The 15,440-nt window shown below is 43.2% G+C and overlaps 1 protein-coding gene across 3 annotated transcripts in view; it reads left to right on the forward strand.

The window, feature by feature from the left end:
* Positions 1 to 15,440, forward strand: part of STXBP4 (syntaxin binding protein 4) — a 324,772-nt gene that overhangs the window by 114,831 nt on the left and 194,501 nt on the right. For 2 of the 3 annotated variants that reach the window (XM_029600671.1, XM_029600672.1), the window contains exons 8-9: positions 9,115 to 9,211; positions 10,492 to 10,613. The exons of the other annotated variant lie outside the window; for it this stretch is intronic. In XM_029600671.1, the coding sequence (XP_029456531.1) occupies positions 9,115 to 9,211; positions 10,492 to 10,613 (219 nt within the window). The remainder of the gene's footprint in view (positions 1 to 9,114; positions 9,212 to 10,491; positions 10,614 to 15,440) is intronic. 3 annotated transcript variants of the gene reach the window in all.

The following is a 15,440-nucleotide window of genomic DNA, read 5'->3' on the forward strand; positions in this document are numbered from 1 at the left end:
CAATATATTTATAAATGATCTGGAAAGAAATACAGTGAGTGAGATAATGAAATTTGCAGATGACACAAAATTGTTCAGAGTAGTTAAATCACAAGCAGATTGTGATAAATTGCAGGAAGACCTTGTGAGACTGGAAAATTGGGCATCCAAATGGCAGATGAAATTTAATGTGGATAAGTGCAAGGTGATGCATATAGGGAAAAATAACCCATGCTATAATTACACAATGTTGGGTTCCATATTAGGTGCTACAACCCAAGAAAGAGATCTAGGTGTCATAGTGGATAACACATTGAAATCGTCGGTTCAGTGTGCTGCGGCAGTCAAAAAAGCAAACAGAATGTTGGGAATTATTAGAAAGGGAATGGTGAATAAAACGGAAAATGTCATAATGCCTCTGTATCGCTCCATGGTGAGACCGCACCTTGAATACTGTGTACAATTCTGGTCGCCGCATCTCAAAAAAGATATAATTGCGATGGAGAAGGTACAGAGAAAGGCTACCAAAATGATAAGGGGAATGGAACAACTCCCCTATGAGGAAAGACTAAAGAGGTTAGGACTTTTCAGCTTGGAGAAGAGACGACTGAGGGGGGATATGATAGAGGTGTTTAAAATCATGAGAGGTCTAGAACGGGTAGATGTGAATCGGTTATTTACTCTTTCGGATAGTAGAAAGACTAGGGGGCACTCCATGAAGTTAGCATGGGGCACATTTAAAACTAATCGGAGAAAGTTCCTTTTTACTCAACGCACAATTAAACTCTGGAATTTGTTGCCAGAGGATGTGGTTAGTGCAGTTAGTATAGCTGTGTTTAAAAAAGGATTGGATAAGTTCTTGGAGGAGAAGTCCATTACCTGCTATTAAGTTCACTTAGAGAATAGCCACTGCGATTAGCAATGGTAACATGGAATAGACTTAGTTTTTGGGTACTTGCCAGGTTCTTATGGCCTGGATTGGCCACTGTTGGAAACAGAATGCTGGGCTTGATGGACCCTTGGTCTGACCCAGTATGGCATTTTCTTATGTTCTTAAGGATGGGGGGGTCCCTATATCCCTGAGGGGATGATAGTAGGGATCCCTCTTTGAGGGCTTGGAGGGTCTCCCCTCAGAGCTGTCCCCTCCAGAAGAGCAGAGGAGGTCTCCACTGGAGGATTTATCCTGCGGAAAGTTATTCACCGGAGGCGTTCTCCACCGGAGGATTTATCCTTCCCAGGGTTTATGCGGGTAATGGCGGAAGCCATTCCGTTTCAGTTGTTGAGGGAGCAAGATGCTGGAGATCCTCCAGTTTGTGGAGCCTTCCAGGGAAATCATGGCAGTCCCAGTGCATGATATCTTAAGGAGCTGCTGTTGACGCTATGGAGCATCCCCTCACAGTGCCTCTCATTAACAGGAAGGTGGATGAGGTCTACCTCATCCAGAAGGCTACTGGATTCGATAAGCATCAGCTCCCCCACCAACTGGTGGTCATAGAATCCGCCCTCAAGAGGGCCAAGCGCTCTCAGACCCATTCCTTGGAGCCCCCGGGGAAGGACCACAGGGCGATAGACACTGTTGGGAGGAAAGTGTTCCAGGTAGCCATGCTCATTGTCTGCATCTCCTTGTACTAGCATTACATGAGACCAGTCGCCTTTAATGAAGGGAGTCCTTTATTGGTTATACAGAAATTAAAAACACTGAAGTAATTAATGTGCCCAGCTCCGGCTGCGTTTTACCCTAATATGGGGCTGCATCAGGAGCTGAAAAACACTGATGTAATAATATATTAATACAGAACACAAGCACAATCGTTGTAATACTAAAAAACAAAGAGAACAGGTATACTAATATAACAAGAAAACATATACAAATTTTAAAGGCTCAAATAAACACAAAAACTACATGGATATACAAAAAATTCATCAGGAGAGGATGACATAATTGAGTATCCAATAGTCAATAAGTCATTATTTTTCTATTTAAAACACATATGAATTTTATGACACAATGAAATACCCTCAATTTTATTCGGTTTTCAATCAAAACAACGAAAATATTCACAAACATAATTTCTTTCTGCTTTCAGACAAAGTAATGAGACACTGTTATAATAATCGTAGATAGTGTGCAGCACTCATCGGAGAACATTGTCAGTTCTTTCATACTATACATTAGTCTGTAATTAATATAAGGTAACACAATTCATATTTACAGTCTTGCCTCCCCCCCCCCCTTTATTTTTTACGCCGGATACTCACTTATGTCATCCTTCCTCTCCTGATGAATTTTTGTATATCCATGTGATTTTTTGTGTATCTTTGTGTTTATTTGAGCCTTTAAGATTTGTATATGTTTTTGTGTTATATTAGTATACCTGATCTCTTTGTTTTTAGTATTTAACAATTGTGGCTTTCAAACTAGTCCGTATCTGGGTGAGAACTCTGAATCCATACAGCCTAACCTCTACAAACATCCTCAGCAAAATTAACAAAAAAATGAGTTCAACACCCAGTATAACCTCTGACCAGTGGGTTCTGTCCATCGTCTGTGAAGGTACCAATTATACCTATTGGGTGCCCCGCTAAATTGCTCTCCGTGCCCATTTTGGAGGCCAGCAGCGCATCAAGAAATACTGCTTGCGGAGCTCTCCACCCTCTTAACAGCCAGGGTGGTTAATTCTGTTCCACCAAGGCAGAGAGGGTGAGGATTCTACTCCAGGTATTTCCTGATTCCAAAGGGAACAGAAGGACTCCATCCCATCCTAGACCTAAGGGCCTTGAACACGTTTCTAAAAAAAAAAAATATTTATATTCAAGATGGTTTCCCTGGACAACTTGATTCCCCTTCTGCAAAGCAGGGACTGGCTATGCTCCTTCGATCTACACCCATGTCGAGATCTTCCCAGGTCACAGGCAGTATCTCTGATTCATGGTGGGGAAACAGCACTTCCAGTATAGAGTGTTGCCATTTGGGATAGTATCCGCTCCACGTGTCTTCCCAAAATGCCTAACCATGGTGGTGTCGCGCCTCTTCAGGCTGGGTGTACATGTCTTCCCCTATCTGGACAATTGACTGGTCAGGAGCACATCTCAGGCAGGGGCCATTTGGTCCATGAGCTTGACCATCCGGATGTAAGTCACTGGGGTTCGTCATCAACTACCCAAAATCTCATCTCAGTCCATCACCTCATTTGGACTTTATAGGAGCCCTTCTAGACATGGGTCAGGCAAGAGTTGTCCTGCCTCATTTACGGGCCACCACCCTGGCGTCCATTGCGGCAGAGATTCAGGGGAGCCAGTAGATGTTAGCACGACACATGTTGAGGCTGGTGGACCACATGGCCGCAACCATCCAGGTCACTCCCTTGGCACGTTTACACATGCACAGAACCCAATGGACCCTGGTTACAGTGACACCAGGCCACACACAGCCTCCAGGTTTGCATCCGAGACACCCCGTTTCTCCGGGACTCTTTGCCCTGGTGGCGGGTACTCTTGAATCTGGAACGGGGGATCTCTTTCTGTAGTCCTCCTACACAAATTGTCCTAACTATGGATGCATCCACCCTGGGCTGGGGAGCTTATGTAGAAGCACTCCACAAACAGGGTCTCTTTTCCACTCAGGAAGGCTGTTGCCAGATCAACTTCCTAGAGCTCTGGACAATCAGGGACACGCTATGGGCTTTCAGACAACCAGGTAGCAATGTGGCATGTCAACAAGCAGGGAGGTATGGGATCATACCTCCTGTGTCAGGAAGTGGTCCAGATTTGGTCATGGGCCTTGTCCCACGGGATGGTGCTCAGGGCAACGTATCTGGCAGGTACAGAGAACGTGGTGGTGGTGGTGGACAAGCTGAGTCATGCCTTCAGATCCCACAAATTGTCCCTGAACCAGGAGGTGGCTAATCGGATCTTCTGCCTCTGGGGGAGCCCAGACACAGATCTGTTTGTGTCCCCCTGGAACAGGAAGGTAACTGTTCTGCTTGCTATACGGGACGGATGATAAATCAGCTTCAAACACCTTTGCCCTTCATGGGGGCAAGGGTCTTCTGTATGTTTATCCTCCAATTCCTTTGCTGGTGAAGATTCTCTTGAAGCTTCGTGAGGACAGAGGGACTATAATCCTCATAGCCCCTTATTGGCCGAGACAGGTCTGGTTTCCACTCCAGTGGGAGTTATCCATCCGGAAACCAATCAGTCTGGAGACTTCCCCAGATCTCTTCATGCAGGATCAGGGGAGGTTGCAGAATCCCAACCTCCAGGCCCAGTCACTCACAGCCTGGCTATTGCTAGGTTAATCCTACAGCCACTAGATCTCTTAGAGGATGTGTCTCAGGTCCTCGTGGCTTCTAGAAAGCTTTCCACCAGAAGATCCTATAGACTGAAGTGGAGGAGGTTTTCCGTCTGGTGTGAACAGATGGCCCTAGATCCATTCTCCTGCTCCACACAAAAACTGCTTGATTTCCTTCTATTCCTATCGGAGGCTGGCTTGAAAACCACTCTGTTAGGTTTCATTTGAGTGCAATTGGCGCATACCACCATGGTGTGGATGGTACACCCATCTCTGTACAGCCTATAGTTGTACGTTTTATGCGGGAAGCTTCCCTTAAGGCCTCCTGCTGTGTCTTGAGACCTCAACATGTACTAGCTCAGCTGATAAAAGCTCCTTTTGCACCTGTGACCTGACGTACATGACCTGGAAGGTCATATTTTTGGTGGTGGTCACTTCAGCGCACAAGGTCAGAGAGCTCCAGACCTTAGTGACTTATCTACCTTATACTAAATTTTATCATGACAGGGTGGTCTTGCACACGCACCCTAAGTTCCTGCCTAAGGTGGTGACGAACTTCATCTTAACCAGTCTATCATCCTGTGAACTTTCTTTCCCAGGCCTCATTCACAGCAAGACGAATGAGCACTGCACAGTTTGGACTGCAAGCAAGCTTTAGCCTTCTATCTGGAGTGGACAGAATCCCATAGACGAGCCACTCAATTTTTGTTAATTTTGATAAGAATAGATTGCGAGTTGCGATTGCCAAACAGACACTATCTAATTAGCTAACAGATTGCATCTCCTTCTGTTATGCCCAGGCAGGACTGCATCTTGAGGTTCATGTCAAGGCTCATTCTGTTAGAGCCATGGACCACATCAGTGACCCATTTGCGAGTAGTTCCTGTGGAGGAGATCTGCAAGGCTGCGACATAGAGTTCTCTCCACACATTTGCATCTCACTGGGGTAGATTTTATAAATGTACGCGCGGGTGTACTTTTGTTCGTGCACCAGGCGCGAACAAAAGTACTCTGGATTTTATAAGATACGCGCGTATCTTATAAAATCCGGGGTCTGCGCGCGCAAGGGGGTGCACATTTGTGCAACCTGCGCGCGCCGAGCCCAGCGCGCGCTGCCTGTTCCCTCCGAGGCCGCTCCGAAAAATTTGGTGTTATCTGCAAAAAGATAAACCTTTCCCAATAGTTCTTCCCCAATATCTCTTATGAAAATGTTGAAAAGAACTGATCCAAGGACACATCCCTGCAGCTCATCGCTAGGAGTGCCCTGCTCCTTGGAGTGAGCTCCATTTACCACTTTTTTTATTTTATTTTTTTTTTAATTGCCATGCTGGGTCAGACCAAGGGTCTATCAAGCCCAGCATCCTGTTTCCAACAGAGGCCAAACAAGAACCTGGCAATTACCCAAACACTAAGAAGATCCCATGTTACTGATGCAATTAATAGCTGTGGCTATACCCTAAGCAAACTTGATTAATAGCAGTTAATGGACTTCTCCAAGAAATTATCCAAACCTTTTTTGAACCCAGCTACACTAACTGCAGTAACCACATCCTCTGGCAACAAATTCCAGAGCTTTATTGTGCGTTGAGTGAAAAAGAATTTTCTCTGATTAGTCTTAAATATGCTACTTGCTAACTTCATGGAATGCCCCCTAGTCCTTCTATTATTCAAAAGTGTAAATAACTGAGTCACATCTACTCGTTCAAGACCTCTCATGATCTTAAAGACCTCTATCATATCCCCCCTCAGCCGTCACTTCTCCAAGCTGAACAGCCCTAACCTCTTCAGCCTTTCCTCATAGGGGAGCTGTTCCATCCCCTTTATCATTTTGGTTGCCCTTTTCTGTACCTTCTCCATCGCAACTATATCTTTTTTGAGGTGCTGCGACCAGAATTGTACATAGAATTCAAGGTGCGGTCTCACCATGGAGCGATATAGAGGCATTATGACATTTTCTGTTTTATTAGCCATTCTTTTCCTAATAATTCCTAACATTCTGTTTGCTTTTTTGATTGCTGCAGCATACTGAGCTGACGATTTTAAAGTTTTATCCACTATGATGCCTAGATCTTTTCCCTGGATGGTAGCTTCTAATATGGAACCTAACATTGTGTAACTACAGCAAGGGTTATTTTTCCCTATATGCAGCACCTTGCACTTATCCACATTAAATTTCATCTGCCATTTGGATGCCCAATCTTCCAGTATTGCAAGGCCATCCTGTAATGTAACACAATCCGCTTGTGATTTAATTACTCTGAATAATTTCGTATCATCCACAAATCTGATAACCTCTCTCGTTGTATTCATTTCCAGATCATTTATATATATTTTTATATATATATATATATATATATATTGAAAAGCACCGGTCCAAGTACAGATCCCTGAGGCACTCCACTGTTTACCCTTTTCCACTGAGAAAATTGACCATTTAATCCTACTCTCTGTTTCCTGTCTTTTAACCAGTTTGTAGTCCATGAAAGGACATCACCTCCTATCCCATGACTTTTTAATTTTCTGAGAAGCCTCTCATGAGGGACTTTGTCAAACGCCTTCTGAAAATCCAATAAAAGCAAACATAGTCCATGTGCCTATATGTAAAAAATCACCGAAGCTAATGATTTCCGAATTATCCCTAACAACTGAAAAGCAGGTTGTTAATACAAACAAAAAACACACTTTGAAATGTCTGTATGCCAATGCCAGAAGTCTAAGAAGTAAGATGGGAGAGTTAGAGTGTATAGCAGCAAATGATAAGATTGACATAATTGGCATCACAGAGACTTGGTGGAAGGAGGATAACCAATGGGACAGTGCTATATCAGGGTACAGATTATATTGCAATGGTAGGAAGGATCAACGGTGGGGGTGTGGCACTTTATGTCCGGGAGGGAAAAGAATACAACAGGATAATGATCATACAAGAGACTAATTGCTCAGTAGAATCTATATGGGTAGAAATCCCATGTGTGTTGGGTAAGAGTATAATGATAGGAGTATACTACCGTCCACCTGGACAAAATGGTCAGACAGATGATGAAATGCTAAGAGAAATCAGGGAAGCAAACCAATTTGGCAGTGCAATAATAATGGGAGATTTCAATTACCCCATTATTGACTGGGTAAATGTAACATCAGGACTTGCTAGAGATATAAAATTCCTGGGTGTAATAAATGACTGCTTCTTGGAGCAATTGGTTCAGGAACCAACAAGAGAGGGAGCTATTTTAGATTTAATTCTTAGTGGAACGCAGGATTTGGTGAGAGAGGTAACGGTGGTGGGGCCACTTGGCAACAGTGATCATAACATGATCACATTTAAACTAATAACTGGAAGGGGGACAATAAGTAAATCTGCAGCTCTAACACTAAACTTTCAAAAGGGAAACTTTGATAAAATGAGGAAAATAGAAAAAAACTGAAAGGTGCAGCTGCAAAGGTTAAAAGTGTTCAACAGGCATGGACATTGTTTAAAAATACAATCCTAGAGGTGCAGTCCATATGTATTCCACACATTAAGAAAGGTGGAAGGAAGGCAAAACGATTACCGTCATGGTGAGGTGAAAGAGGCTATTTTAGCCAAAAAAACATCCTTCAAAAATTGGAAGAAGGATCCATCTGAAGAAAATAGGATAAAACATAAGCATTGTCAAGTTAAGTGTAAAACATTGATAAGACAGGTGAAGAGAGAATTTGAAATGAAGTTGGCCATAGAGGCAAAACCTTTTAAAATATATCCGAAGCAAGAAACCTGTGAGGGAGTCGGTTGGACCTTTAGATGTCTGAGGGGTTAAAGGGGCTCTTAGGGAAGATAAGGCCATTGCAGAAAGACTAAATGAATTCTTTGCTTCCGTGTTTACTAATGAGGATGTTGAGGAGATACCAGTTCCGGAGATGGTTTTCAGGGGTGATGAGTCAGACGAAGTGAATGAAATCAGTGTGAACCTGGAAGATATAGTAGGCCAGATTGACAAACTAAAGAGTAGCAAATCACCTGGACCGGATGGTATGCATCCTAGGGTACTGAAGGAACTAAAAAATGAAATTTCTGATCTATTAGTTAAAATTTGTAACCTATCATTAAAATCAGCCATTATACCTGACGACTGGAGGGTGGCCAATGTAACCCTAATATTAAGGCTCATGGGGCGATCCGGGTAACTATAGACCAGTGAGCCTGACTTCAGTGCTGAGAAAAATAGTGGAAACTATTCTCAAGATCAAAATCATAGAGCATATAGAAAGACATGGTTTAATGGAACACAGTCAACATGGATTTACCCAAGGGAAGTCTTGCCTAACAAATCTGCTTCATTTTTTTTTGAAGGGGTTAATAAACATGTGGATAAAGGTGAACCAGTAGATATAGTCTTGATTGAGCTGGAAGCCCAAAGGACCAGGAGAAAACTTCTGGATAAAAAAAATGAATAAAGCATCACTATCATGCTTTATATAAATATATTTTCATCTGTTTCCATACAATTGTGAAGTCATGTCATCAAGGTGCTGTATTCCCTCCCTCTTCCCCATTATTTAAAAAAAAAGAATAAACTATTTCATAGTGGATACCATCATTGTTTGAACTCAAGGAAAGTGATGTTGGAAGACAAGCTGTGATGTAATTGGCTATGCTGCAGTTTGCTCATTTGTTTGGCTTTTGGGGTTTCATGACATAATTTGTATTATTGCTCTTAAGAGGTAATAGATTTTTTAACTATATGGGGATGTAGGAAAATAGATATTTATTTAGAGTAAATGGCATGGTGTTTCAAATTTTGAGTTTAAAGATTTTTCCACTTGTGCTTTATCAAACTGTCCTGTGTTTTTAAAATATTTTATAGGCCTTAAATTATCTTGGAGTCAAGCCTACAGAAGAACAGCACAAGTCCCTTAGGCAGGAATTACAGATAGATAGCAACGACACAGTGTCTTTTGGAGGTAATCATTTTTTTTCTTTGTATTGAAAGAGTAGTCATGTAACTTTATATTACTATTCATTTTTCATTTATTTAATTTTGTTTTTCTTTCTGCTGTTGTTTGGGTTATAATTTTCTGAAAAAGTGCTATGTTTTAGCACTAGACACATGAGGATGAAACGAAGGTGCATCAGATTGAATTTTCTCTTTAATCCTTTACCTTGTTTTATGAGTTTTATATAAGTGTCTCTATGGTGTAATACTTGTAAATCTCATTAAACTTTTTTTTTCATTTTCAACAATCCAGTTATTTGTTCGGTGCATAACTGGAATTGTATGTCACTGTCTTCCGCCAACAAACAAAAGAGTATTGGTGATGGATGCCAAAATAACTGGGAGAGGCAAGATTCGCTTTCCTTTTACCCCCACCCCCAAACACATTCCCCCTTTTCCTTGCTTCACTGAAGAACGACAAACATCTTTATTTGGTCAAATAAAGGCCGCAGTTTATTTACACCAGACCCGAGCCCGATAACTTTATAACAAAGCTAAAACATGACCCCCCCCCTTGTAACATCCTTCTTAACCTGCCCCCCACCTCATCCCAGTGGTAGAACTCCGCCTGTATCCTCCAGACCTCTTACCCCACCTCGTCCGAGCGTGGGTAAGTGATATCGCCTCTGAGCATCGGCCCCCCTCTTGTTCATTGGCCATCTCGTGCAGCAGCCCCCCCGCACTGCACAAGATTCTCCCCCCCCCCCCCCCCCCCCCCCCTTTTGCATACCTTTTAACAATACAATAAATCAACAACATTTGGGCTCGGGTTTACCGCCATCACTGCAACAAATACATATAACCATACACTTTAACAATACCACAACAACCCCCTCTGGGCGGGAGGGAGGGAAAGCTTCTTGCCTGCTGCCTCAGCCGTTTCCCTGCCAACTGAGGCTGAGTAACGGCTGCTCCAACTGACTCACTTTCCTTGTCCAATCCCTGGTCCGCCTTTAAAATTCCTGTACCCTATTGGCTCCCTACCTAGCCCCCTCCCCCCCCCCTTCCTTTCTAATTCCTCCCCTTTGTTTATCTTCCTCACTAGGGCCTCGCTCTCTTGCCGCCCGTTATTTTCGCAGTGTGAGACAAGCTCACCCTGCTTTAACGAATGTGACATGAGAATGACTAAGCAGATCTTGTGACAGTGTATTGAATGTAGAGTACTGCACATACCAGTATTGCTCAGGCCAATGTTTTAATGTCAGTGCTCTAAACTTGCAGCTGTCTATTTTTATTTTTATTTTTTAGATTTTGTTCAGGTGGCTAGAAATGTGTTCCATCTGCAGCTGAATGAAGTAGGGATTGGCCAAGGACCCATGGTTTTTGGTGTCAATGAAATTGCCAACTTGTTAGATTCACCTACTTCTCAAGTAAGTGATTTCCTCTCAGAGTTTGAGTTGGTATAACTGTCATAAAGTTTTTGGCTGAGGCTAGACTTCTGGCAACTGGTGTTTTTTCTTGTCTTGGTCATCAATAGTAACAGAAAAATGAACTTCTGAGAGCTGTTGAGTTTCTGGTCTCGTTTTGGTTTTCTGAATGCTGCTGTTCTTATCCTTTGAGCCACAGTCATAATTGACATAAATTGGCATCCTAGTTGTCAGTCTCAGCAAAGATATGATATGACATATCAGCAAAGATATGTCATATGAAATATGACATATCTTTTGATCCTTAAAGGTGACCTGCCAGCACAGGTCCAAGACACTGTTTCTCAAGCTTTTTAATGCCAGGGAGGGGATGTCAGATCTCCTAAACTGACATAGACCGGCTAACTGGTAGAGTTGGGGGGAGTCTCCTAAAGAGTAGGGGAGGAGGAGTTTCATCCAGTGGAATACACTCCCCCCCCCCCCCCCATCACTTCAGTAATCTCCCCCAAGTTTCAACCCAACCACCCCATAATGTTTTAATTACAATAATTATGATAAAGGAGCTGGGCTTCTTGCAGTGATAGTGAAGAGCTGGAGAGTACCAGCAGTCTGTCCCTGCACTCAGAAGCAACAGTAGTGTGCAGCGCTGTGGAACCCGGAGTGAAGCTGCCACCGGGACATTTTGGCCCGGTGGCTTAGGGCAGTTGAAGGAATGCCCCATGCTTGACTGCAGGTGACCGGTGATAGCCAGTATCTGGGGCTGCAGAGGACAGCTAGATCGTGGGTCACTTTCCTCCTGCAACACTTCCTTTCTGTGGACTGGCAAAAATGATGTTGGGGACCACTGCCAGTCCATGGACCAGAGGTTGAGAAACACTAGTCTAGGCCACATCGAAGGAAGTAATGTAAAGGTACTGTGTTACCTATCCTTGCTTCTGCTGTCTTGTTAAAAATGGGAACTTTTAATTTTCCAGTACTATTCAGCTGGCACCTTTCACAAGCATTGAATTTACTATGAAAAAGAGTGTGCATAATGTTTCTTGAACATTACTCTATATTGATACAACCATTTTGCAGCATTAAGAATTTGAAAGATGGTCCTTTTGAAGATGATTTCAATTCTCAAGGTTTTGAGCCTCAAGAAACAATTCTGCTTCTCCCCCCTCTTTGAAGTAGTTCAATCAGAAACAATTTACAGTGTACAGGCACTGTGAAAATTGACTTTAGCGGGGAAGACCATGCTGTTATTTAGCCTGCTTAACTATTTCTGTGTTGAAAAGTGTGGATGGCTACCTATGGAGAATGAAACAAGCAAGTGATTGTATGGTGCGATAATTTGGACTTCACCTGTAATAGGAAAAGAGTAATGATTTTTAGAGGTCATTTTTAAAGACAAGGGACCAAGGTAAACATGTGATTGAAAGAAATAGATTGTGCTGTACTTAGCAAATCAGATAGAAATCAAGTGAGATTGAAGATGGTTGCCATATTTTTTTTTGCATTGTTTTTGTTTGCTGCTTGATAGATGCAGGTCCTGTGTAGATGCAAAGTGTATGCACGCTTTTAATGTACGGACTTTTTCGCTAATTTTCAAAGCAAAACTTGCCAGATAGCTAGGTAGTATCTCTTTGAAGATTGATTAGCTTGCTGAGCAGATGCTAAAAGTGCCCAGATACTGTATGCCTACTCTGTGCGGATGACTGAAATGGGGATTAAAATAGTGGCTGTAGATTTGCAAATGTAATGTAAACCTGCTGATTTCCTTCCCTGTCCTGAAACACCCCCCACCCCCCGGGAATGCCTCTTTTTTTAAACTACACATGCAGTGGAAGCCCACATGGACTTTTGACCAGATAGAGAAGGGTAGTTTTTAGCTAGGCCAGTTTACCCAGATAAATAGTTTTTTAAAAATGTTCTCTTGAAATCTTTCTTTGCATTCTTTTGCTTAAGTCCTTATCAGTTTCACTTTTTAAAAAGAGAATGCAATACAAATTGTTGGCCAGATATGCTAAATGGTTTTTCTATTTTGTGTCTATGAGGAAAATGCATATGGCACCTGGCCAAAAGTGTCAAGGACGCGTATGCCAGGGCTGGGCAATTCTGGTCCTCGAGGGCCTCAAACCAGTCAGGATTTCAGGTTATGCCTAATGAATATACATGAGAGAGATTTGCATACAATGAGGCAAGGTGCACGCAAATCTCTCTCATGCATATTCATTAGGGATATCCTGAAAACCTGACTGGTTTGTGGCCCTTGAGGACCAAATTGACAACCCTGGTGTAGGTGGTATTATGCAGATAAGAAATGCACATTAAGCAAATCCTGTTTTGTTGCCAGTAAACCCTAAATAAAACAATGGCACAGACCAATTTGATAGCTAGAATACATCACCTGTTTGCTTTGGAGACTGCTATGGATGTTCAGCTTGAGTTTAGGAGCAGTGACCCGAATGCAGTTGTTTTTAACGTGATACAGCCTAAAAGTAACAGAAGATGTTAATATTTCATAATCATTATGTGCCATATTGATGCTGGAGAAAACTAGGGATTTCGTATTCAGCCTCTGTGCGACTATGCTAATTAGTCAGATAAACCTATCTGGCTAATATATTCCGGCTATCTTAAAATTAGCCTGATAAGTTTTTCCTGCTAATTTTAGAACAGCTCAATGGAATTAGCCTGAGTAACTTATCTGGCTAACTACATTCATCCCCGGAACACCCCCAATTTATCTGGCTAAATTCTAGCCGGATAACTACCGTAGTTATTCGGCTAAAATTTTGCTGGATAAACAGCTGAAAATTACTTTGTTGCCATATAGATGGATAACTTTTAAGTTAACTTTTAAATTACCCGTCTAAATAGTTTTTGAATATGGACCTCTAGATTAATAATGGATTCCGATACCTTTTATTGGACCAACATGCCAAAGATAGTATGACTAGGAGCTTTTGAGTCCACGCCGGCCCCTTCTTCAGATGTGATTGCCATTAATTATACTGTTTAATTGTATCTACAGACCAGTGTTCAAAATGAGTGTCAAAATAAAACGTGTTAGGTGATGCTGATATGAAAATACTGAAAATTTGTACATACAGCCGAAATCTTTATATATCTAAAATACATACTGCATTTATTTTTTATACTTATTTTAATGTGCAAAGAAAGTGTTTTTCTAAAGGCTAACATGACTTTCCCGTCGATAGCAAGCTGACCTAGCCATGCTGTATGGGAGACATCCACAGCAACCTCTAGGCTGAGCTTCCTCAGGAAAATTCACAGAGTTTTTAACTCTGTGCAGCTGCGTGGTTCCCTTCCCGCGCGAATCAGAACCCCCTCCTCCTCAGTCTGTTTTTTTCTGGGTGCCATCCACATGCGGAGTTTCTCCTCAGTGTTAGTTTTTCAAGGTCTTCAATTTTTCTTCAATTTTTGACTGCTGTTGTAGCACCTAAATTCTCTGGCTTTAAATACTGCCAGTGTGGGAAAGTTATGTCCCTCACGGACGGACATAACTATTGTTACCTATGCCTGCGGCCGGACCACGAACAGTCCTCTTGTTGGGACTGTGGTTGAATGTCTCCCCGGGCTCAAAGACAGCGCGCTGAAAACATTGCACGCCTCCAGACTGGGCAAAGCCAAGCAAAAATCAAAATCAAAGCGGGCATCTTCCCTGGGGCCTTATGGCAAATCCCAGGTACAGAGTGCCACCCCGATCTTCCTCACACACCCCCCCCCCCCCCCCCCCCCCCCCCCCCCGAAGCACCCACTACATCGGCGTTGGAAGATGCGGCAAAAAAGGTCAGGTCAAGCGGATGAGTCGAAAGGGGGAGGGTTGGACAAGTCCTCCCAGACTAAGGACAAAATATCTGGCACAGATCCATCCGGCATGCCACATCAGTCAACACGCACCGTCCTTCTCACAATGCCAACGCAACCACTCGATGCACCCCTCGGAAGGGGGGAGTGAGGTGGCTGACAGTCCCCCGAGATTGGGGGAAGATGAATTGGGATTTTTCCCCAGATTTTATTCTCCTTCTCCATAAAGCCTACCTGGCTAGGAGAAGTAGAGGAAGAAGGCAGGCAGGGGATTGCCCATGGCCCCCACAGCTATAAAGTCTGGGGGGACTGGCAATATTCTTCAGTGCCTGGGTTTACACCGTGCAGCTGCAGAGGCTGGTCCCACAGATGATGAGGCCTCTGATCAGTCCCAGTTGGACCTCCTTGATGGCAGCTGACCCAGATTGCCCGCCGACTCCTGACGCAGATGGGGCAAAAGATGACCTGATCTCGACAAGTTCCCAGTCCCAGAGGTAGATGATCCGCGGGTAGTGCATCTATTTAAAAGGGTGAACTACTTATCCCATTACTAGATATTTCTATACCACCCATCCCACAGCTGGTGGTTGGAATTATTCCAGCCTTCATGATCCATGGGAAAGGACTGCAGTTGTTGCTGCGTAAGGCTCTGTGTGTGGGGAAAAAGGTAATACTTATACAATGGTGGACCCCTAATTCCCCCCCCCCCCGCATTTTGGACGTAGCGGCCCACTTGCATAGATTGCTTCAGATGGTTAAAGAGATGGGCCACTCCTCTCCTCAACAGCGTCAGCGAGTTTTGCAAACATGGGAATCGTATATTTTAGCCTTACTACATAGACCCAGGAGTTTAATACTGAACAATTAGAGACTTTGCGAGAAGAGGTTGATGAATTGCTCACCACTACATTCGGCCAGATTTGATTGGAGTTTCATGGGAGACTGGGGACTTATGGGGAGGGGGGAAGGTGGGGGGGGGTGTTATTGGGGTGGGAATGGAAAAGTGAGTGCTCT

The sequence above is a fragment of the Rhinatrema bivittatum genome, chromosome 4 (assembly GCF_901001135.1).
Source record: "Rhinatrema bivittatum chromosome 4, aRhiBiv1.1, whole genome shotgun sequence".
NCBI lineage: Eukaryota > Metazoa > Chordata > Amphibia > Gymnophiona > Rhinatrematidae > Rhinatrema > Rhinatrema bivittatum.